The following is a 23,393-nucleotide window of genomic DNA, read 5'->3' on the forward strand; positions in this document are numbered from 1 at the left end:
ACATGTACCAAATTTGGTGCAAATCGGTCAGGTGGTTCTGGAGAAGAAGGCATTTAAAGTAGTCAACATCATTACAATTGGTCCAAAATACATCAAAGACATATTGCATGATCTGTTTGATGTTTTAGTTCTGATATTTGGCAAGCATGGTATGGATTACAGAAGTAGCTCATCCTAGGGCAATGTGTCGAGTTTGTCCTGATGGTAGCACAGTGGTCCCACAGCTTGAACCCTGGCATTTCTGCTTGCAGTTTTAATGATTTATTTTTCTTATTATTAAACTAAACTTCATGCCTGGCAGCTCCACCATGCTGCCGACTCACTATGTTGACACTTTACTGCGAGTTGTAACCCAGGCTGTGCTACATAATTTAAACTAATTGGATGTAGAGTTACTGTGAACTGTCAAGGGAATTAGTGCACGTTATCAAAGACAAGACACTTAGTCTTTGCCGTATAGTTAAAATTATACGTTATTTTGCAATGTAACTTGCCTTCTTTCACCATAACATGAGCATAGGTATAAAACAGTTCTCATAGACAATATTAAGTACAATATGCATTGAAAGTACCCAGTTACAGCAGGAACAAATCATTTTTCTGAACATAAAATAACACAAAAGAGAACACAATCATTTGACTTCATTAATAGATGTATGCCTTTTCATATGGGTGGTAACAGGGGGAATATAAACCAGGACCATGACGTTGCTGGCACAATGCTCATACTAACTGAGCCAACTGTAGTATGAAAGTATAAAGGGCATCCAGGTCAACATTAAAGGGAGCTGGAATTTCATGCGTCAGTTACCCTGGTACTGGAATGAAGCCATGCTTAATGCAAATCGATAATTGATTTGTTCTTGTTCTAAAGCCCAATGTGATTATGAAACATTTATGAAAGAAATCTATGCGTTGATTAGTGCCAGTGCGCACTGTGGGTGGCAAAGTGCTCAACAGTATCATCTAAAAGTGTGATACAAAACTGCCATTACCATGCACTGAATCACAGTTATGAAGATACCATACAGCAAGCAGGAGCTGCACTTAAAATAATATCATTGGGTGTGTCCCAAATGTCACTCTATCCCCTATAATGCACTACTTTTGACCAGAGCCCTGTGTATTATAAGGGAATAGGGTGCCATTTGAGACGCAGGAGGACACACATTATACCACTCATGTGGGTCACATCATGAATATGTATTTTTTTTGTCTGGGTTTCACAATTTTGTTTTCATTTAATTATTTTTATCTGATGTTAGTTAAAAGGTTTCTTTTGATAGAGCTAGCCACGTTGTTTACTGGTGTATTCTCTCTGCTAGCTACGTTTTACTGAGCTTAAGCGCTCCATTTTTTCCACTAAGTGGCTTAAAAGGGTTTGACTGTTAAGTCTGCCCTTGGGACTTTCACACCCTTTTGTTTCATAACAAGCCATTTCAGGAATCAAGTTTCAGCGAAAGGCTTTCTCAGCCGTGGTCCTCCTCCTGACATTGGTGAAGCAAATAGAGTCACACATTTAGCCACTTTCACTCCCACACAGAGAGTCTATCATATTGTTCCAAACACCAGCAGCCTAATTGACTACCTTTCATTCTGAAAGACCCTGCTGTATTGTGTAGTGTATATTGTGCAGTGTATATTGTATATTGTGTCTACACTACGTGAGGCATTGATCATGTTCAATAATTCTATGATGTTATCCCTCGGAAAGTTCAGACCCCTTGCCTTATTCCACATTTTGTTACAGCCTTTTCCTAAAATGGATTTAAATCGTTTTTCTCCTCATCAAGCTACACACAAAACCCCATAATGACAAAGCAAAAACAGGTTTTTAGAATTTTTTGCTAATTTATAAAACATTTAAAACTGAAATAGCACATTTACATAAGTATTTAGACCTTTTACTCAATACTTTGTTGAAGCACCTTTGGCAGCGATTACAGCCTCAAGTCTTGGGTATGACGCTACAAGCTTGGCACACCTGTATTTGGGGAGTTTCTCCTATTCTTTTCTGCAGATCCTCTCAAGCCCTGTTAGGTCGGATGGGAAGCGTTCCTGCACAGCTATTTTCAGGTTTCTCCAGAGATGTTCAACCTGGTTCAAGTCCGGGCTCTGGCTGGGCCATTCAGAGACTTGTCCTGAAGCCACTCCTGCGTTGTCTTGGCTGTGTGCTTAGGGTCATTGTTCTGTTGGAAGGTGAACCTTCCCCCCCAGTCCTGAGTGCTCTGGAGCAGGTCTTCATCAAGGATCTCTCTGTACTTTGTTTTCCGTTCATCTTTGCCTCGATCCTGACTAGTCTCCCAGTCCCTGCCGCTGATCCTGTCTCAACCTCATGGCTTGGTTTTTGCTCTGACATGCACTGTCAACTGTGGGACCTTTATATACAGTAGACAGGTGTGCCTTTCCAAATCATGTTCAATCAATTGAATTTACCACAGGTGGACTCCAATCAAGTTGGAGAAACATCTCAAGGATGATCAATGGAAACAGGATGGACCTGAGCTCAATTTTGAGTCTCATATCAAAGGCTCTGAATACTTAAGTAAATAAGGTTTTCTAAAAACCTGTTTTCGCGTTGTCATTAGTGGTGTTATGTGTGTAGATCGCTGAGGATTTTTTTATTCACTTAATCATTTTGAGAATAAGGCTGTAGCGTAACAAAATGTGGAAAAAGTCAAGGGGTTTGAATACTTTCCGAAGGCACCGTAGCATGGCTCTCCAACCCTGTTCCCGGAGAACTACCATCCTGTAAATTTTCTCTCCAACCCTAATCGAGCACACCTGATTCTAATAATTAGCTGGTTGATGAGCTGAATCAGGTTAGTTACAACTTGGGTTTGGAAAACCTACAGGAGGGTAGCTCTTCAAGAACAGGGTTAGAGAGCCCTGCTGTAGAGGGTATGACCTTGAATCACAATTTCAACAGTTACAGGAGGCAGAGTTTAGATAAACATGTTTTATTTACTTAAAGTGTTGTATTTTTCTAAGACGCTGCTGTCTGATCTGTTGACAGGAGAAGGATGCAAAGCGATCTGGGATAACATAGCATGTTGGGACCGTGCAGAGGTTGGAGAGACTGTCACTAGAGAGTGCCCCAGAGTGCTCAAGATGTTTTTTGGCAGAAATGGTAAAGTATTGTATTTTTTTCATTTTGATATCAATGGCAAAGTAACATTTCTGGAGTGTTCTGTTCTCAAACCCAGGCTGAGATGAAAGGGTAGTTTGAGATATTCCTCAAGCAATGTTCTGATGTGGTCTGTGACATCTAAAGCTACACTACAATGTTATGTACGTTTTCTTTCGGGTTAAAGCTCACGCTATGTTCGGGCTTTGGAGTCACACCAGACCCATGTTTCTCATTTCACAGAATTACTGAGATGTATAGACCAGTGTAATGTAGATGTTCTACCTTTTGGAGTGCATTGAAAGGCAGGGACAAAAATGGCCCCCAAGTCTGTATCGTTCTTTTTTATATAGTGTGGCACTGAATCATGGTGAATTGTACCAAGCAAGGTTCAGAGAATATGTTCTGCACTGCATGGACTAGAGGCAAAATGAATCACGTCTGCTCACTCCACAATCTCCAATGGCCCGTGTGGCAGACTAGGATTCTGCGGAGTTCTCCTCCTTCCCATCAGTCTGGATGAATCTGCACGGACACTTCATTCATTATAAACTAATTACCCAGACAAAGAGGATGATAAATTATGGATTATGCTGTTAGATTATCTTATTCTCTTGAAGACAGGTTCCAGTCCTATGATGAACTCCCCACATTCAAGATACTTTTGGCCATTTAGTGTATGTGGACACCTACTCGTTGAACATCTAATTCCAAAATCATAAGCATTAATATGGAGTTGGTCCCCCTTTTGCTGCTATAACAGCCTTCACTCTTCTGGGAAGGCTTTCGACTAGATGTTGGAACATTGCTGCAGGGACTTGCTTCCATTCAGCCACAAGAGCATTCGTGAGGTCGAGCACCGATGTTGGGCGATTAGGCCTGGCTCGCAGTCGGCATTCCAATTCATCCCAATGGTGTTCAATGGGGTTGAGGTCAGGGCTCTGTGCAGGCCAGTCAAGTTCTTCCACACCGATCTCGACAAACCATTTCTGTTTGGACCTTGCTTTGTGCAAGGGGGCATTATCGTGCTGAAACAGGAAAGGGCCTTCCCCAAACTGTTGCCACAAAGTTGGAATGACAGAATCGTCTGGAATGTTGTTGTATGCTGTAGCATTAAGATGTCCCTTCACTGGAACCAAGGAGCCTGAATCATGAAAGACAGCACGAGACCATTATTCCTCCTCCACCAAACTTTACCGTTGGCACTATGCATTGGGGCAGGTAGTGTTCTCCTGGCATCCGCCAAACCCAGATTCGCTAATCGGACTGCCAAATGTTGCGTTTCCACTGCTCCAGAGTCTAATGGCGGCGAGCTTTATACCACTCCAGCCGATGCTTGGCATTGAGCATGGTGATCTTAGGCTTGTGTGTGGCTGCTTGGCCATGGAAACCCATTTAATGAAGCTCCCGACGAACAGTTCTTGTGCTGATGTTGCTTCCAGAGGCAGTTTGGAACTCAGTAGTAAGTGTTACATCCGAGAATCGACATTTTTTTTTTGCCGTACGCGTTTCAGCAACTGACGGTCCCTTTCTGTGAGCTACCACTTCACGGCTGAGTCGGCAGCTATAGCAGGGTAGAAATTTGACAAACTGACTTGTTGGAAAGGTGGTATTCTATGATGGTGCCACGTTGAAAGTCACTGTGCTCTTCAGTACAGGCCATTCTACTGACAATGTTTGTCTATGGACATTGCATGGCTTTGTGCTCGACTTCATACACCTGTCAACAACCAATGTGGCTGAATCCACTCATTTGAAGGGGTGTCCACATACTTTTGTCTGTATAGTGTACGTCTGGGTTAAAACTAGCTGTGTGAAATTGTTTTGGAAAGGACGAGTTGGGCATGTAAATTGGCTTGGAAGACTTCTTTGTAACAGAAACCTCTGGGAAGCCCTATAGCACTCGTCAAACCTACGGCTAGGCAGGCTGCTGTGGCAGGGTCTGTGTAGAGTAGACTAATGGAGTGAGACATGCTCATTCCGATCACAGAAGTGGAGAAAGAAAGAAAGAGGCCTGTGGTTATACATAGTATGTGGCAAAGTACATTACAGGACGTTGCACACTGGGTTCAGGCACTGCCATCGGCTGCGTTCCAAATGGCACCATATTCTCTATAGAGTGCACTACTTTTGACCAGGGACGATAAGACTCTGGTCAAGAGTAGTGCATTGTGAGGAATAGGGTGCCATTTGGGACAGTCATCGTTGTCTCCTCGAGAATAACACAGAGAGAATAAACACAGGCTCTCACATCCTCTGTTCCGCTTACATTCTCCCCCTGCCCCTGTCTGTCCCTGCCACAGAGCAGAGCACACTCCAGACGTTTATATCTCCAGACACATTCTCTCATCTAGACCTCTGTGGAATGCCAAACCCAAGAGAAGAAACACATTCAATATTTAACCGACTAAGTTGAAGGCTCCTTTGAATCAAGCATTGAACAATTGATTGTTCTTCCCAGAGTGAGTGGTTTTTGTCAAAAACCAATCTCTCAAAATTACATCTATTTGCCCTTGAAAAGTCTGTCTGAATATCTTTTAAAGGCCCAGTACAGTAAAAATTCTGTTTTTCTGTGTTTTTTAAATCGTATTGTACAACAGCTGATGAAACTAACAGTAACAGTGTGAAAAATTTCCGTGTTGAAAATACAATCTACACAGGACTTTCTAATCAGCAGGTTTGCATGGATGGGAGTTTTGGCTTGCCGGGTGACCATTACCAGGTGGTAAACTGGTTAATAGACCAATAACAAAGAAGTTTCCAAAGAGTTCTCTGGCAATAAGGCTAGTTTTCAGTTTTCCCCTACACACTCCCAGACAGTCCTAGCTAAATTCTTGCTTGAGAACTCGTTTTTTGATTAAAAGCTATTTTTGTCAATTTTAATGGAAAACTATTACAGTAAGGTACTTCCTTGTTACCCAGAAATAATTTTGATATATTCATTTGATAATGATTTACAAACAGCCTTTAAAATATATTAGAACACTGTAAACAAGAGCCTGATGAATGAAACTTTAATTGAAGCCATCATCTGTCATGCTCAAAATGGGATCACAGCCATTCACTTTGGGGTTGTGTGTGAAGCCAATATTTCAGTCAGCTTGATTGGGCTTACTATCTGTGACAACAATAGAGGATAGTCTTGGCTGAAGAGAAATCTTTCATCAAACTCACCAGAGAAATCAAACCCCTGCATCTCCAAACAAATAAACATGCTGCATGTTTCTTGGACTATGATTTATGAAAGGAATATTGGGTCTGGATAACCATTTCTAAAGGTTTTCGAGAACAGGCAATAGAAACATTTAGCTGGCAAAAACAATGTTTTTCTCCGATCCACAGGAAACATAAACAAGAACTGTACAGCGGACGGATGGTCTGATGTTTTCCCCAACATCAGCAGTGTGTGTGGGGCAGAAGAAAAGCATGATAAGGTAAGCAGGGTGATGATCTTTAAGTTCTAGATCTCTACCTCTATTGTCTCTCTGGTGTTGTATCATTGTTCTTAGTTTGACCAAGAAATTAGATGATGTGACTTGAAAGTAGCTTTATTTGGAAATACAATACAGTACTCTATCATATATTAGATATTGCAATGAAGGCGTTGATACGTTGGACCTCAGAGAGAGAGAGAGAAACAAGACAATGTTCTTGTGTGATAGATTTTTCCATGGTTTTATAATAAATATAATTAGATTTAGTTTGGTCTGATTTCTGAGTGTCAAGGCCCTCATGCTGATAATGAAAATTAGCAGTAGAGCCCTTTGCTAAGAACCCTTTGCTAAATTAATTGAAATTCTGTCCTGGGTCTGTTTTGATAGGGAAGGTGTACTGCAGTGTGTGTTTGTGTGCTCACTTCCACCTGATGACTTGAAAAACAGATGAAACACAGGCGCCTTAAAGGCTAAATAAAACATCCTGTTCACTGTGGCACCCAGCTGTCTCCTCAATCTAAACATTGTACCAGGCTGCATCCCAAATGGCACCCTATTCCCTATAGTGCACTGCTTTTGACCAGAGCCATGAGGTAGAACAGGGTTGGGGAGTAACTGTGAATAAAAGTAATCAGTTACATGTAATCTGATTACAAAACTGTAACTGTATTCTGTAATGTTACCAGCAAAAATATTGTCTTTTTTAAAATTCAAAACACCTTTCTGTTTTCTCAGTGACGTTCAATTCAGCATTGCAAAAATGTGCACGTTTAAGTTTGTTTCACCTGAGGGAGTCTGACCACAAGTCAGAGACCACTAGGATGACAAACCAAATGCGTTTGATGGATCCTTTTGGTCTTCTTCTGATGCCTCTTAAGGGGAAAGTAATCCAGAAGTAACTGAATGTAATCTGTTTACATTACTGACTTTGGATAATTCAAAAGTTATGTTACTGATTACAATTTTGGACAGGTAACCTACCAAACCCTGGTGGTGAATTGGGTGACATTTTGGATGCAGACTCCGAGTTACTGTCCTCCTGGTTGGCCCACTACAGCAGATGTTAGCAAGAGGCCAAGCAAGTAGCAACAATGTACTAGGAGAAGACTGATTCATAAAGCTATTCCACTGCCCAGCATTTGATCAGAGATGAGACCTGAAAAAGGAAAATCAAACTGAGATAATTAAAATCATACTCTCAACCAGGGTTGGGTAGGTTACTTTGTAAATGTAAATGCAGTTGCTAGTTATGTGTCAAAATTGTAATCAGTAACCTAATCTGATTTTACTTCTGGATGACTTTCCCCTTAAGAGGCATTCGAAGAAGACAAAAAGGATCCATCAAACACATTTTGTGTGTCATCATAGTGGTCTCTGACTTGTGGTCAGACTCCCTCAGGTGGAACAAACTTAAACTTGCGCTTTTTTTCCATGCTAAATTGAATGTCATTAAGAAAACAGGAAGGTGTCGTAATATACACTGCTCAAAAAAATAAAGGGAACACTTAAACAACACAATGTAACTCCAAGTCAATCACACTTCTGTGAAATCAAACTGTCCACTTAGGAAGCAACACTGATTGACAATAAATTTCACATACTGTTGTGCAAATGGAATAGACAATAGCTCAGGTAGTGCAGCTCATCCAGGACGGCACATCAATGCGAGCTGTGGCAAGAAGGTTTGCTGTGTCTGTCAGCGTAGTGTCCAGAGCATGGAGGCACTACCAGGATACAGGCCAGTACATCAGGAGACGTGGAGGATGCCGTAGGAGGGCAACAACCCAGCAGCAGGACCGCTACCTCCGCCTTTGTGCAAGGAGGAGCAGAAGGAGCACTGCCAGAGCCCTGCAAAATTACCTCCAGCAGGCCACAAATGTGCATTTGTCTGCTCAAACGGTCAGAAACAGACTCCATGAGGGTGGTATGAGGGCCCGACGTCCACAGGTGGGGGTTGTGCTTACAGCCCAACACCGTGCAGGACGTTTGGCATTTGCCAGAGAACACCAAGATTGGCAAATGCTCTTCACAGATGAAAGCAGGTTCACACTGAGCACATGTGACAGTCTGGAGACACCGTGGAGAACGTTCTGCTGCCTGCAACATCCTCCAGCATGACCGGTTTGGCGGTGGGGTGGCATTTCTTTGGGGTCCGCACAGCCCTCCATGTGCTCGCCAGAGGTAGCCTGACTGCCGTTAGGTACCGAGATGAGATCCTCAGACCCCCTGTGAGACCATATGCTGGTGGGGTTGGCCCTGGGTTCCTCCTAATGCAAGACAATGCTAGACCTCATGTGGCTGGAGTGTGTCAGCAGTTCCTGCAAGAGGAAGGCATTGATGCTATGGACTGGCCCGCCTGTTCCCCAGACCTGAATCCAATTGAGCACATCTGGGACACCACAGACTGTCCAGGAGTTGGCATGCTCATCAGGAGCATGCCCAGGCATTGTAGGGAGGTCATACAGGCACGTGGAGGCCACACACACGACTGAGCCTCATTTTGACTTGTTTTAAGGACATTACATCAAAGTTGGATCAGCCTGTAGTGTGGTTTTCCACTTTAATTTTGAGTGTGACTCCAAATCCAGACCTCCATGGGTTGATACATTTGATTTTCATTGATCATTTTTGTGTGATTTTGTTGTCAGCACATTCAACTATGTAAAGAAAAGTATTTAATAAGAATATTTCATTCATTCAGATCTAGGATGTGTTATTTTAGTGTTCCCTTTATTTTTTTTGAGCAGTGTGTTTTTTCGCAAACATCCTTTCTGTAAAAAAAAAAAAAATCTAACATCCGTTTTTCAAAAGTATCTGTAAACAGATTACAATATTTTGCTGGTAACATTACTGAACAGTTCCTTTTTTTGTAATCAGATTACTTGCATCCCTTCTCCCAACACCAGTAATTCACATTTGACATACTGACTGAAGTAAAATTGCTGTCAACGATTCCCTCCCATTCACTTGTTTTATTCAGATTGGGGCATGAATCTCTCTTCTGTTGGAGGTTATCCAAGATGCATCTCTGGTCTGGATCACAGGGCCACCATTGGCACTTTGCTTATCTCCATCTGAAAAAATATGGAGTATTAAATGTACTGAAAGGTTTTCCTTTAGCTGTGTAGCCTTCCACCAGTCCATCTGTGTTAAGTTCAGTCCAGTCTTTCGGAAAGGAAAGTTCATCTTCTCAGTATGAAGAGAATGGAACACGTTTCCTCAATAACTTGTTTCACACCTGTAGTTAATACATTTTGGGCTGCAACTAGTAGTGAAGCAAGGAATTCTTGAAGGTGATGGAGGGGCAAGAAGTACCAAACGATGCCCCCTGCCATTACTAATATAGTGCAAGCTCTTTGGGATATAACCTCTTGCCTGAGTGCCAGTCTGTTTGTGTTTTCATGCCAACTCCTTGTCACTCATTGTTATGTTTGGCTTGACAATGACAACAATGGAGTTGGCAAGAGCACAGACAGATCTGGGACCAGACTATTTAACATCAACGTTGGGTGTATATAACCTTTTCTTCTAGTTGTATTTGAAGGTGAGTTATGATGTTCATTGATGTGTGATGTTCAAACCTAATGTAACCTTTAATATATATTAAGTGTGATATCTCCGCGATAATACATGAATAGATTCATTGACATTCTTACTGAAGCAATTATGTAAGTTTGACAGTATATTAGGTTGTCTATCATATAAAGCACATCAGTGGCATGCTGTGTGTCCTCTAAAGGCAATTTCCTAAGAACAACGTGACGCCCTGGAGAGCCAATTCAGTCCATGTGGCAGTCAGGGGAAACATTTAGGACTCTCACTTGTTCCTCTCATACCTTAAAGCTATTTTAAATAACAATATTTGTAGGATCAAAGGCTATTTTTGGTGATACAGATGAGCAGATTAGCGGGACAGATGTTGATTGCCCTATTGACATGATGATCCCTACCAATTATACAAAATTCATAACACAGTTTTGCTGTGGCTAATTATTTATGTGAGGTATCATTATGTAGAATAAAATGGGTAGTTTGGATCCTGGATGCTTATTGGTTGATAGGTGTTAGGCATTTCCCATAGATAACTTTCAACAGTTCCATCTGAATACGCTTGGAAAGTGTACTGAAGACACCTTGCAGTTTTGATACGTACTTCGTCGTGAAGGTGTATTTCATGTAATCAATTGGGGTGTTTTTATCAACTAAATGTACGCAAAGTTTTCTTAAGTCTTTTGGAGGAGATGCAGCATCAAAACAAATGGACCTTTTCTTCAAATTGACTATCTGTCCTTTCACTGTTTACAACTGTCTACAGGGATACATTCGTTCTGTAGGAAGTGTGTGCGTGTGTCCACGTTTTGTAGAACAATGAGCAATGGAAAGTGTGAAGTGCAGGTGGAGAAGAGATGTCACTGCTACAGGATAGGAGCTCACTCAATGCTTTTAGAAAGAGTGACTGTTTTACTAAGAGAATGTCAATTTGGCACTGCCTCAAAGGAATGACTGCGAGCATTGGTGCGTTGGTACGGTCCTTGTCTGACATTTGTTTTAGAGGAAGTCTCTTTGTTTTTCACTCGGCTGTAGTAAAAAAGGGGAGGGGGGGAATCAAACCATTGACTAATTTCCTGGGGAAACAAGATAAGAGGGCAAATTTGAGCAGGTCATTTTATTGACAGATTTTAATCTCTTTGAATCTGTGAATCACTCTTTGAGTGGGTTGAATGATTGGCAGAAAACTACTTACAATGGCTCCTTTCAGGGGAAGGCTCTTTCTGACAGTAATGCTCGGTACATGTTTTTCTCCCCATTGTTTTTAAACACAGTCTCTGAAGTACACTTTTGTGACTCTGAAAATGATGTTTCTAAAGATCATACAGTCTTTCAGTATCAACATGTTGATGTTGCTGATAATTTATATGATTTTACACATGTCATTTGGTGTTCGGATCAAAGTCCATTCTGAAAGTGACCGATGTGCTGGGCCTGTGCCCTGTATGTTCTTTCTCCTGACTCTTCTTCTATGGTGCTGAAGTGAATGCCCATCTGAGATACATTATATATACAGCTTTGATACTGCCAATGACTGTGTACTGCATGTTCTCTCACCTATAGCTTGTCTTCTTTACGGTGGTGAAGACTCTGTATACGCTGGGCCACAGTTTGTCTTTGATCGCCCTCACAACCGGGAGCGCCATTCTCTGTCTATTCAGGTGAGAGTTAGGATGAGTCCCAAAAGACACCCTATTTCCTATGTAGTGCATCATATACTGTAGGAAATAAGGTGCTATTTGGGAAACAGTCTTAGTCACTCACTGTAAAGAGAAGCAGCAGGGTATTGTCACACAGCAGAGATCCTCTGATAAATCATTTCTTCCACTCCCTCTATAGAAAACTCCACTGCACGCGGAACTACATTCACCTCAACCTGTTCTTTTCCTTCATCCTGAGAGCGGTGGCAGTCCTTGTGAAGGACGACATCCTCTTCTCTCGCAATCAGTGCTCTGAGCAGCCTTCACTGGTGAGTCAGGTTGTTCATCAGCCTGTATACCTCTGGTTCTTATAGATCATTTGACAATTCCAACTGATATGTATTGGTATAGATGTAGAGTTGAAGTTGGAAGTTTAAATGCACTTAGGTTGGAGTCATTAAAACTCATTTTTCAACCACTACACAAATTTCTTGTTAACAAACTATAGTTTTGGCAAGTCGGTTAGGACATCTACTTTGTGCATGACACAAGTACTTTTTCCAACAATTGTTTACAGACAGATTATTTCACTTATAATTCACAGTATCACAATTCCAGGCGGAAAGTAATCCAGCACATAAATTATGGCTTTAGAAGCTTCTGATAGGCTAATTTACATCATTTGAGTCAATTGGAGTTGTACCTGTGGATGTATTTCAAGGCCTACCTTCAAACTCAGTGCCTCTTTGCTTGACATCATGGGAAAATCAAAAGAAATCAGCCAAGACCTCAGAAAAAAAATTTGTAGACCTCCACAATTCTGGTTCATCCTTGGGAGCAATTTCCAAATGCCTGAAGGTACCACATTCATCTGTACAAACAATAGTATGCAAAGTCAAGGTATTGGAGTGGCCATCACAAAGCCCTGACCTCAGTCCTATAGAAAAGTTGTGGGCAGAACTGAAAAAGCGTGGCGGGCAAGGAGGCCTACAAACCTGACTCAGTTACACCAGCTCTGTCAGGAGGAATGGGCCAAAAGTCACCCAACTTATTGTGGGAAGCATGTAGAAGGCTACCCGAAACATTTGACACAAGTTAAACAATTTAATGGCAATGCTACCAAATACTAATTGAGTGTATGTAAACTTCTGACCCACTGGGAATGTGATGAAAGAAATTAAAGCTGAAATAAATAATTCTCTCTAATTTCACATTCTTAAAATAAAGTGGTGATCATAAGACAGGGAATTGTTAATAGGATTAAATGCCAGGAATTGTGAAACGGAGTTTAAATGTATTTGGCTAAGGTGTATGTAAACTTCTGACTTCAACTGTATTTGTATAGATTTGCTATGAAACATGTTTCTTTCACTCCTTTGAAATTGAGGTACGGAATTCATTTTCCGCTGGACACATTTTGATTCTTGCTCCTTCAGTTCACTCCGATTGTGTTGGTGTGAGTATATTTTAGACAAAGATCTGGTAACCACTCTATCAGAATAAGGACAGGGAATTCAGCTTCCATATAGATACACTGGTTATTTGTGTTGCGTGTCCTGTAGTTTCTCTTTGTATAGCAGCACAAGTGATGTACTACAATGTTTTTCCAGATTGGATGCAAGGCGAGCCTGGTGATTTTTCAATACTTTATCATGGCCAACTTCTTCTGGTTGCTGGTTGAGGGCCTCTACCTCCATACGCTCCTGATTGTCATCTTCTCTGAAAATAGACACTTCATTGTTTATCTTCTCATCGGCTGGGGTAAGCTAGTCATTAATATATATCCAATGTATCAAAAACAGTGAGGAACATACAGTACATCCAATCCATTTATGCTATGAGATTGTATTCAGTGAATTCTCCATCTGTATTTCAGGATTCCCAACCGTGTTTGTTTCTGCATGGGCTATAACAAGGGTTTATTTTGAGGATACTGGGTAAGTCACCTTGGAAAGCATAAATGTACATGGTTGGTAGGGTAGTGGATTCTTTTCATGTGTGATTGCCAGACAGGGCCGTGCACAGACATTTCGGGGGCAGTGCTCAAAATAAGGGCAGCCCCCTCCACCCCGCACCCCAAAAAAAGAAAATCGGTCTAATATTTTCTGGTACAACACACTCACTCATCAAACATTGTAAGCAAACCAGTGACTCCTAGGCCTGGGGACAACCAGAGAGCGAATGATGATGTAGGCTAAATATGCTAGCTAGTTAGCAATGCTGTCGGGGGGAGAAAAAAAAAATCACTTGATTTGAGTATGTTCGGCTGCTGACATCTGCCTCTTACTAACAATCAGTCAAATTGCCCCATTCTTTCCTGGTAGGAGGCTACTATTGAAGTTGGATCTGTCATGAGTCTCATTCACTGTTAGGGGCAAAGAACGGGGCAATGTCTCCCCTCCGGTGGCTACTGCATGCAAGTCAGATGAGTGTGGTCTTCGGGGAGGGGGTGTATTTTATGAGATTCAAGAGTTTATGAAATTACCTAATTATATGCGTAATTTGTTATGGGCGGGCTGGGCGCCTGCAAGCTGACTTTGGTCAGTCGAACAGTGTTTCCTCTGACACATTGGTGCGGCTGACTTCAGGGTTAAGCGAGCAGTGTGTTAAGAAGCAGTGCAGCTTGGCGGGTCATGTTTCACGTCTCGACCTTCATCTCTTTCTAGCTCGTTGGGAGTTGCAGCATTTGGATAAGGTCGTAACTACCAATTGTATATTATGATCAAATGTGGGTTAAAATAGGTAACATTATTTATATATATATATTTTTAATGTTTTATATATTTTTTATAATAACATGTAAATGATCGATGAGCTGCGTGGGCACTTTTCCATAAGGGGGGAAAAGGGCAGGTGTTTGGGCACTGGTTGAACCCAATCTGTGCCTGTTGCCAGACTTAATGTAGATGTGCTGTTTGTCTTGGATTGCATGAAAGAATTTGATTGTGATTATAAAGTTAATGAAGCATTGGCAACCTTTGTCATTTTAATTTATTTCTCAAATCAGTTTAAACCAGTTCAAAGTGCTCAATCAATCAATCAATCAATCAAATGTATTTATAAAGCCCTTTTTAAATCAGCCGATGTCACAGTGCTATACAGAAACCCAGCCTAAAACCCCAAACAGCAAGCAATGCAGATGTAGAAGCACGGTGGCTAGGAAGAACTCCTTAGAAATGCAGGAACCTGGGAGTGCTGTGCTTAGGTTAGTATGGCCAGGGATGCATGGCACGTGTTGACTAACATCTTCGTATGGGTATAATTTCCTATTCCTTCAGATGCTGGGAACAGAATGATAACCCAATCCCCAAGTGGGTGATCAATGTACCCATAGGCTTCTCCATCATGGTGGGTATATATAATTTATCCTTCTCGGTTGCTGCTGTTTTAATATCCTTTACCACATGCAGGATCAAACCCTTGCTACATCCCAAGCATTAACTAAACAGAATGCGTCCAGGAGATAAGTAAATGCCACACAGAGAATATTCCGATCTGTCATGTTAGGTAGCCAGCGCATACTGGGGAGCTGATAGGACTGTAACGGCTAGAGCATGTTAAACCTAGAGACTGCATGCGTGTGAATTGATGCTGGCCTGGATGTAGTTCAAGGTTGAACTAGCTTTATCAAACTGTCATTGTATTTTACAACAGGTGATTTATATGGGACGATTTAAATGGAACTAAGTACTGTCGTCTTATCTGATTCCATAACACATCCCTCAATGTATAACCAAATTTCACTAAATAAAACAAACTGTAAGTCAATATATGTTGACTGGGTTTCCAGGTGAACTTCCTCCTGTTCATCAGTATTATAAGGATTCTGGTTCAGAAGCTGAGGTGTCCTGATGTGGGTGGCAACGACCAGTCACAATACAGGTATGTGTTGTTGTGCTCAGTCAGTCACAAAACAGGGAGACCTATGTGTTACTGCACTCAGGCAACAGACCATGAATACTCAGTGTCAACATTCCTGAACGGAGAAATTAAGTGCTCAAATGTTTCAGCATGCCTTTGTATGTCACTCTGACATATGGTATTTTAGTTGACTTCTCAAGCAAAAGACATAGATATGTAGCCTATTGTTCTATTGTGCAAATTGTACACTAGACTGACACTAGATTCGGCTAAGCTGTAGAGGTGGTCAGCACAGCACGTATTTGCCTTCAGGGAGAAATATTCCCATCTTGTCTGAGCGGATTTAAGGGCTGAGAAGCGGCTGGCAACATAAAGACTGGATGAGCTGCTGTCTACTGCTACAGGAAAGTCCACCTCGGTTGGCACTTAGCAGTCAGGGCCCCTTCACGATTTAGGATGTGTCTGAAATGGCACCCCATTCCCTTCATAGTGCACAACTTTTAGTGCCCATAGAGCTCTGGTCAAAAGTAGTGCACTATGGGTTACTCTCACAGCACCGCAAACAACATGGGGCCCTCAAAAGGCTCTGACTGCATGTGTGGGTATGGATGTGCGTACATAGACCCACAAGCCACTGTGGCCCCTCATGATTAGTTTAGATTTTTTTGTGGCCCCCACCCCCATCAAAGTTGCCCATCCCTGCCTCATGCTCCCTATCATTTAATGGGTAAACACCAACGTTTTGTGGACGTATTAACAACAATTATTATTAAAATATACACTGAGTATACAAAACATGCCCTTTCCATGACCGACTGACCAGGTGAATCCAGGTGAAAGCTATGATCCCTTATTGATGTCACTTGTTAAATCCACTTCAATCAGTGTAGATGAAGGGGAGGAGACAGGTTAAAGAAGGATTTTTAAGGCTGGAGACAATTTAGACAAGGATTTTGTATATGTGCCATTCAGAGGGTGAATGGGTAAGACAAAAATATTTAAGTGCCTTTGAACAGGCTATGGAAGTAGGTGCCAGGCACACCGGTTTGCATCAAGAACTGCAACGCTGCTGAGTTTTTCACTCAAAAGATTCCCGTGTGTATCAAGAACGGTCCACCACTCAAAGGACATCCAGCCAACTTGACACAACTGTGGGGAGCATTGGAGTTCACATTGGCCAGTATCCCTGTGGAATGCTTTCGACACCTTGTAGAGTCCATGACACAACTAATTGAGGCTGTTCTGAGGGCAAAAGGGGTGGTGCAACTCAATATTAGGAAGGTGTTCCCAATGTTGGCTATACTCGGTGTATGTGATTGTATAACAGTGTAGTCTCTAGGTCCCCCCCATAGAGTGTCTCTGTAATATTGTGTGTCTGGTTTCAGGAGGTTGGCCAAATCCACTCTCCTGCTGATCCCCCTGTTTGGCATCCATTACGTTGTCTTTGTGTCTCTCAATGAATCCATGGAAAATTATAAAATCTTCTTTGACCTTGCTATCGGATCCTTTCAGGTAAAACTGATCCTTTTTGGATATTTTAATCTATCACAATATATTTTGGCTATATTTGGGGCATTTTTGTTTTGGATTGTTTTTTGGTTGTTTCTCATTTTGAAGATTTTCTGTTGACAGGGCCTGGTGGTTGCCATCCTGTACTGTTTCTTAAACAGTGAGGTAAGCTCTTGCCTTGATTGCTCTTAATTACATGTTATTCTGGAATGAATAGGTTGCCTTGGGCACTGATGGCCCAGTTAAGAAGACGCACAACATCGTAAATGATTAGTGTTGAATCAGTGTTGACAAAGTCTTCCTTGGCACAAATTAGGATAGATGACAAGCAATGTTCAGGCTTTTATAAAAGCTGTTGTGTACATCATTGTAATTGACCTCAACCTCGACAAGACGGAGTAGCTCCGCGGTTGACAACTCCAGTGTCCCCCCCCCCCCCCATAGTGCAAAGAACGTTGCTGTGACCCTGGACTACACCCTGTGGTTCTCTGCAAACATCAAAGCAGTGACCCGCTCCTGCAGGTTGATGCTCTACAACATCCGTAGAGTACGACCCTACTTTACACAGGAAGCGGCGCAGGTCTAATCCAGGCACTTGTCATCACCCGTCTGGACTATTGCAACTTGCTGTTGGCTGGGCTCCCCGCTTGTGCCATCAAACCCCTGAAACTTATCCAGAATGGTGCAGCTTGCCTGTTTTCAAGCTATCCAAGTTCTCCCATGTCACCCCGCTCCTCCTCACACTCCACTGGAAGGCTATGGTACTTTCCTACGGAGCAGCAAGAGGAACTGCGCCTCCCTACCTTCAGGCTCTGCGCAAACCCTACATCCCAACCTGAGTACTCCGTTCTGCCACCTCTGGTCTCTAAGCCCTTCCACCCCTACGGGATGGCAGCTCCCGCTCAGCTCAGCCCAGTCCAAGCTTTTGCCTGACCTGGCATCCTAATGGGGGAACCAGTTTCCCCCCTGAAGCTAGGACAACAGAGTCCCTGCCCATCTTTCAAAAACTGAAAACCTACCTCTTTTAACAATATCTTAAATAATCCCACAGCCCCCCCCCCCCCCCCTCGCACCCCCTCCTCAACACTCAGCCCCCCCAAAATATACAAAACAAAAACACATTTGTGAACTAACACTCGCACTTGACTTTTTCCCCCTTACTAGCTCTGACTTGGCTGGTTTCAACTTTATTGAGGAAAAATGTACTTGACAGTGATAAGTGTAAATTATGAGATATATATATATATATAATGTTTAAAGGTATTTTGTTAGCAGTTACTACAAATGTTCATTTTAATTGTTGTCTGCTTTGTTTTCATTGTAGTAAAACGATGAGTACGGCATTTTATAAGAACATTTATACCATTTAATGTAGTGACAGATGTGGGCTAGTTTTTCCTCTGTGCTAAAAGATTTACCTTGCTACTTCAGGTTCAAGGGGAACTCAAGAGAAAATGGCGGAGTATATGCCTCAACTGCCATATGGCCAGAAACTACACCCAGCACAACACCTACGCCTCCAGAAACGGCTCAGAGAACATGGCTCAGTTCCAACGTAATTCTCGTGCTCAGTCCTTCCTGCAGTCAGAGACCACTGTAGTGTGAGGGCTGCGTGTTAAAGAGGGATCGGTCTCCATTAAAACGCTCTGGAACTCTGGTATTGGCCTAAATACACACTACAGCACACACAGCCTACAGTTGTGGGCACTAAAAAGTTAGCTTGGACCACGGTATTGGCAGAACAATTGGCACAATGGCACTCTAGGATCTTCTAATGAGTTTGTCACTAAAACCTGGACCCCGGTACAGGGTTTTATTTATTTTATTTTTATGGCAGATGGCGTAACAGGGTATTTTTGAACAGATATGAATCAATTGAGCTATGCTGCGTTAATGTCAATATTTGTAATAATTGGTTTAAGTAAACATTTTCATTACTGGATGCCAAGGAGAAGTGCTCTGCATGGCTCTTAAATCTTTATCTCTCTCTCCCTCTCCCTGTAGTAAAATGGATTTCACTCTGTGGTTAACGACCAGAGATGCCTCTGCCTATACGCCCACGGTTCCACGGCCACTAAGGTGTCCCCGACCCAAAAAGGAAAAAAACGTAGGAACTCAGTCGGGGTTTCAACTTACTGTTGAGAGTTACAAAGTAGAATACACAAGTTGCAATTTAGAAATATGGTCATGCATTGCAGTTTGCCACTTGTCATGTCAGTCACTGACAGTCACTCAATTAGCCCAGCTATGTCAGCTCAATTCTTTAGATAGCTGGGTAGACTACCTTTCTCAGCAATCTAAACCCTGTAGTAATCATCACCAAATGACATTTGATTTTGTAAGTCACTCTCACTCATATCATATGAACATGACATAAATCATGGCAAAATGTGTAGATTTGCAAGAAATTAGCTTTAAAACGGTAAAATGTTCTCTTCACCTCAGATAATGTTGTAGTTAAAAAAATATATATATTTCATGCAATTCTACTCCTTTTGCTATGGGGCAGAGATAGTTGTTCAGGTTCATAGGTAATATCCTTCAATTCTACACGTTTAGTCATATAGGGTGGACTGAATTGTTTGCAGTTTTTAATAGGATATCTGAGTGAGAGTGACTAACAAAATCAATGGGGCCCCCATGTTCGGTAATTCAACCATGATTACGACAAGTTTAGATCGCTGGCTCGACTAGTTTACCAATCTAAAAAACTTTAGCTGACATGGGTTAATTGAGTGACTGTCAGTGACTGACATAACAAGAGAAAAGCTGCTGATGCACAACCACATTTTTAAATTGCACCTGGTGTATTCTGCTATTCTAACTCTCAACAGTAGGTTTGAGTTCCTTCATTTTTTTTAATGCTATATTAGCCGAGCTGACTGTGGTTCTAGTAAATCCAATGCAATGTTGTCAAAACATGATTACAATGAAACTAGAATTGTCAGGGCAAGGATGTCTTTTAGTTCTACTACATGTGTACATTTTACATGTTGCTTTGGGTTGCCATCGAAAGGATTATAAAATAAGATTGTTTTTTTGTTAACACAGGTTTTCTGCATCAGTTGTCTAAGAACCGTAAGAGTAGGGCTTAGAGGAGGTGAACGACCATTGTGTACATAAGAGTATCTTGACCTACTGCAAAGTACTGGTATGTCATGTTTGCTGAGTTATTACTCAGAATTATTTTCTGCAAAGACCACGAATGTTATACCACATGATTGTGGTGTAGTGTTGCATCAAGTGTTGCATCATGTGAATGTAATTTCCCTCTGTCTTTTACAGTATGCTATGTTTTTTATTTTTTTCATTCGTCAAGGCAATCAACCAAAGCCTTCTCTGATGTAAGTTATACAGCTATGTTGTCCATGTAAATGTTAACTCGAGGTATGAGTTCTGTGGTAGATAACTTAAATGCTCCAGTCTGGGATGCTATACACACATCCACCCGGCGTACTAGACCGTGATTTCAGGTGCTTGGTGTAGATATGAAAGAAAGACAGGAAATGAATGCTGATTAGCTTGGCTTTTTCCTCAGAAGTGTTTTCACTGAGAAGGTGACAATGTTTAGACTTGAGGTCACATAAGAACAAAACCTTGGCTCCAACATTGAAATCTTTTGTGTTTAGTAAAAAATGATTCCCAAAGGTTATATCTACTGTAAGGTTATTCCCTGATCACCTAAGATATTTCAGACGACCTCGTGTATTTGCCATGTAAAATACTGCCAGGATTGTGTGTTTTTTTTGGGCATGTTTGTCATTGATGTACAGTAGTCAATCAAAATGTTAAGTGCCTAATATTTGCTATTTAATCGTAATTATTTATTCCACATCCTATTGCTATGTCTGCTTCCCAAATGGCACACTATTCCCTACATAGTGCAACAGGTTTGACCAGCTCTGTTCAAAAGTAGTGCACAAAATAGGAATAGGGTATAATTTAGGGCGCATCCTATGTGTATATTAAATGCCATAGCTTTGATGAACATTAGTGATGTATCCTTGTCTTGATTAGCCTGAATGTTTGTCTGTTTGTGTTTTCATGTCAACAACTTGTCACTCATTGTCAGGCTAAGTGCCATACGCATTGTCGTTGGTTTAACATAGACAGCCATGGAGTTGGCAAGAGCACAAACAGATTTGGGACTAGGCTACAAGGCTGTATGTCCTTATGAGAACAAAATGTTTGCCTTTATGGTCAAATATATCTTTCCATTAGCTGCATTCTCACCGCTATACCCTCCCACCACGGGGAGCCATTTTATAAGGTTGCATAACAAACATTTTTATATATTAGCAACATGCTATTGAATGATGCTTTGTTTTAATGTCTGGGTACATGTATGTCATGAGATCATGATGAGTAAACAATTCAGCACCTTTTATGACTCATCTCGTCATTGATGAGGCTTGGCCCATGAACTCATTTTGAAGGGCACCACCAAGGTCGTTTCCGATGCTAATACCAATGACTATTAATAGGTAGAAGAATCCCTAAAGGGCTTGTTGCGTGGTAAACAACCCAAATGGAGAGAGAATAAAAGTTAGAGGAAAGCTAATACGATCAAGGAGATCCCACTATGAGGATATTTGTTACAGCCTATGTTTTGCTGTTACTGATTAAACCTTGTCCTTTCTGCTGGTTCATAGACTCTGCTAAGAGCTTTGGGTTACTTTCCAGATATGTCCCAAATCATCCTATTCCCTACATAGTGCACTACTTTTGACCAGGGCTATTCGGCTCTGGTCAAAAGTAGCGCACTATGCAGGTAATAGGGTGCCAATTGGGACGCAAGCCAGGATGTGAGGACGCAGGCCAGGATGCGAGGATGCTAGCTGAACGTGTTGCTGACTCAGAGACGGGGAGCTGTGGTGATCTGAGCTGACATAGCTGCTCTGGGGCGGAGGCAACAGCACTAATTGGAAGAGAAGATGCTGTCCAAGAAGGAACCACTGATCCACACTGGATTCACTCTATTTCTCTACACATCCTGATTGTCATATTATACCCCTATTCTAGCATTTGGCATATGAGAGGATGGGATATGGGAATTATGAGTGGGTTTAATCACGTCTTCAAAATGAGAATCTGTAAATTACTATCTTGTCAAAATATCTGTACCAAAACTTTTAAGAATGAGAGGCCTCAGGCTAATAGTGTTACTACGCATAGATTTGAGCCATATATGGAGATCAAACAGTTGTTTCGTTATACTTCCTCCTCAAAGCTGGTAAGAAACCTCCTCCTTACAGCTTGAGGGAACCTCCCACATCACTGGCTCCACTAATGGATTGTTTTGAGTAGTAGAGACCACACAAGGCTCCTCTGGAATGATTGCAAACAAATGCTAGTGAGCATATGAGGGACGTGACAAATACCATCACTCAAGCTTATCGGCAGTAGAGGTAAAATGTTACATGGATTATGTTGCCACGAATAAGCATGCTTCATTTAATTCTCTCAAACTACACTGAACAAAAATATAAACGCAACATGTAAAAGTGTTGGTCCTGTGTTTCATGAGCTGTAAAAAAGAAATTACAAAAAAAAATTCCATACACACAAAAATCTTATTTCTCTCAAATGTTGTGCACAAATTTGTTTACATCCCTGTTAGTAAGCATTTCTCTTTTGCCAAGATAATCCATCCACCTGACGGGTGTGGCATATCAAGAAACTGATTAAACGGCATGATCATTACACAGGTGCACCTTGTGCTGGGACGATGAAAGGCCACTTTAAAATGTGCAGTTTTGTCACACAACACAATGCCACAGATGAATCAAGTTTCGAGGGATTGTGCAATTGGTATGCTGACTGCAGAAACGTTCTAGAGAATTTAATGTGCATTTCGCTATCATAAACTGCCTCCGATGTCGTTTTAGAGGGGGGGGGGGGGGCATCTGGGGGGGTGGGGCATATTGGAAATGGCCATCTGGGTGGTAATAGAAAATGTCTGCAATGGCACTATAGCCAAAAATACTTATTTACACAAGGCAATGGTCAAATATGACCTCAATATCACCCCCACGAAGGTCTTAAGATGGCTTTATGATAATAATAATTTTCTACATTATCGGTGGGGTTGATTTAGTGAGTAGATTACATTACAAAGTCATTTTGATATTGTTTGGAATTATTTTACCCTATGATAACAATAGCCTAATACATTTAATATGCCATCACTAATTCATTCTAATTAACTTAATCATTATGACACACCCCTCACTATTGTCATTGGTTGCACTAATTGCACTGTTTGTCTACATA

At 41.6% G+C, this 23,393-nt stretch overlaps 1 protein-coding gene across 2 annotated transcripts in view; it reads left to right on the top strand.

Moving 5' to 3' along the window:
• Positions 1-21,503, top strand: part of LOC139386486 (vasoactive intestinal polypeptide receptor 2-like) — a 30,267-nt gene extending 8,764 nt beyond the window's left edge. The window contains exons 3-14 of one of the 2 annotated variants that reach the window (XR_011629057.1): positions 3,017-3,130; positions 6,470-6,561; positions 11,674-11,771; positions 11,950-12,079; positions 13,361-13,511; positions 13,627-13,687; positions 15,029-15,098; positions 15,541-15,632; positions 16,997-17,123; positions 17,244-17,285; positions 18,552-18,777; positions 19,125-21,503. Coding sequence is in view for 1 of the 2 variants with exons in the window: in XM_071132054.1 (XP_070988155.1) it covers positions 3,017-3,130; positions 6,470-6,561; positions 11,674-11,771; positions 11,950-12,079; positions 13,361-13,511; positions 13,627-13,687; positions 15,029-15,098; positions 15,541-15,632; positions 16,997-17,123; positions 17,244-17,285; positions 18,552-18,725 (1,151 nt within the window). In the remaining variant the exon portion in view is untranslated. Of the gene's footprint in view, positions 1-3,016; positions 3,131-6,469; positions 6,562-11,673; positions 11,772-11,949; positions 12,080-13,360; positions 13,512-13,626; positions 13,688-15,028; positions 15,099-15,540; positions 15,633-16,996; positions 17,124-17,243; positions 17,286-18,551 lie in introns of both variants that reach the window. The other variant, XM_071132054.1, reaches the window with a different exon arrangement.
• The last annotated feature ends 1,890 nt before the right edge of the window (positions 21,504-23,393 follow it).

This window comes from Oncorhynchus clarkii, chromosome 28 (genome assembly GCF_045791955.1).
Source record: "Oncorhynchus clarkii lewisi isolate Uvic-CL-2024 chromosome 28, UVic_Ocla_1.0, whole genome shotgun sequence".
In the NCBI taxonomy this organism is placed as follows: Eukaryota; Metazoa; Chordata; class Actinopteri; order Salmoniformes; family Salmonidae; genus Oncorhynchus; species Oncorhynchus clarkii.